This window comes from Homarus americanus, unplaced genomic scaffold, assembly GCF_018991925.1.
Source record: "Homarus americanus isolate GMGI-L3 unplaced genomic scaffold, GMGI_Hamer_2.0 scaffold44222, whole genome shotgun sequence".
In the NCBI taxonomy this organism is placed as follows: domain Eukaryota; kingdom Metazoa; phylum Arthropoda; class Malacostraca; order Decapoda; family Nephropidae; genus Homarus; species Homarus americanus.
This window is the reverse complement of record NW_024712519.1, coordinates 1-1521: the sequence shown is the minus strand read 5'-3', so window position 1 is coordinate 1521 and position 1521 is coordinate 1. Positions and strand designations below refer to the sequence as shown.

Genomic DNA, 1521 nt, shown 5'->3' with positions numbered 1-1521 from the left:
TTATAAGTTATTAATTACTTACTCTACATTAAACAGTATGTAAATTATACTGGTTACATGTGTGTGTGTGGGGGAGGGGGGGTGGGATGTGTAGATAGATAAATAGATAGAACGAAATACTACATATATATCTATATTTATATATAAAAGAGAAAAATATTAACCATTCTATCACATCGGGGGGTTACCGAATAACCATTGGAGGATTAAATCTTCAATGTAGCGTTTGGCCTCCTCTACCCGCTATATGTCTGTACTGGTGATACTGACATGGTTTTTATTGGTGTTGAGTCCCAGCAACACTCCGTATTTTTGGCCTATTTGTTTAATATGGGCGCCCTTGTGACCTATGAATGCTCCGTGAAATTTTTTGGGTATTTTAACGCTCTACGTGATTTGATTTTGGCTGGACTGCAGTTTTGCGACGGCTGGTGATTCCCGTTCCGCTGTGGCTGGTGACCCAGGTTCCGCTGCGGCTGGTGACTCCGGTTCCGCTGTGGCTAGGGAGTAAGCGAGTGACCATTGGAGGATTAAGTCTTCAATGTAGCGTTTGGCCTCCTCTACCCGCTATATGTCTGTACTGGTGATACTGATATTATTTTTATAGGTGTTGAGTTTCAGCAACACTCCGTATTTTTGGCCTATTTGTTTAATATGGGCGCCCTTGTGACCAATGAATGTGCCGTGAAATTTTTTGGGTATTTTAACGCTCCTCGTGATTTGATTTTGGCTGGACTGCTGTTTCGCTACGGCTGGTGATTCCGGTTCCACTGTGGTTGGTGATTCCAGTTCCGCTGCGGCTGGTGATTTCGGTTCTGCTTCGGCTGGTGAATCTGGTTCCGCTGCAGCTGGTGACTCCGGTTCCGCTGCGTTTGGTGACTCTGGTTCCGCTGCGGCTTGTGACCCTGGTTCCGCTTCGGCTGGTGACTCCAGTTCCGCTACGGCTGGTGACTGCGGCTCCGCTTCGGCTGGTGACTCCTGTTCTGCATCGGTTGGTGATTCTGGTTCTGCATCGGTTGGTGACTCTGGTTCTGCTGCGGCTGGTGACTCTGGTTCTGTTGCAGCTGGTGACTCCGTTTCCGCTGTGACTGGTGATTCCGGCTCCGCTTCGGCTGGTGACTCCGATTCTGCATCGGTTGGTGACTCTGGTTCTGCTGTGGCTAGTGACTCTAATTCCCCTAGGGTCGACTCAGCCTAGCCTGGGTTGTGGTCGTCCTCTCTAAAGCGACGACGGATTTTACAACATAAATACACACAAGTACAACAAACAATAAACACTAACAGTACCGTTCCTATGATAAATGACCCAGAGGTAAAACGTGGGACGTCGCTCTCGGAGGCCTTCTTCAGCGCCTCCGTCACCCTCTTCATCTCAATTTTGATTTTTCTAGCAAGTAAAATGTCGCCCAAAAGAGGCACGTGGTCGCATAAACCTGGTTTGGGCTTTTATAGGGTTGGGAGCTCACCTATCCCAGGGCTAATAAGTTTTAGTCCCCTTAAAATTCTGTAGTAGAGGCTCAC

The 1521-nt window shown here is 47.8% G+C and overlaps 1 protein-coding gene across 1 annotated transcript; it reads right to left on the bottom strand.

Annotated features, from left to right (window-relative positions):
- Positions 1-567: 567 nt before the first annotated feature.
- On the bottom strand, positions 568-1371 carry LOC121860555 (phosphatidylglycerol--prolipoprotein diacylglyceryl transferase-like). The gene is made up of 2 exons (XM_042357718.1): positions 1288-1371; positions 568-978 (listed from the first exon to the last, which is right to left on the bottom strand). The coding sequence occupies exons 1-2, from the start codon at positions 1369-1371 to the stop codon at positions 568-570; spliced, it is 495 nt and encodes a 164-aa protein (XP_042213652.1).
- Positions 1372-1521: the final 150 nt, after the last annotated feature.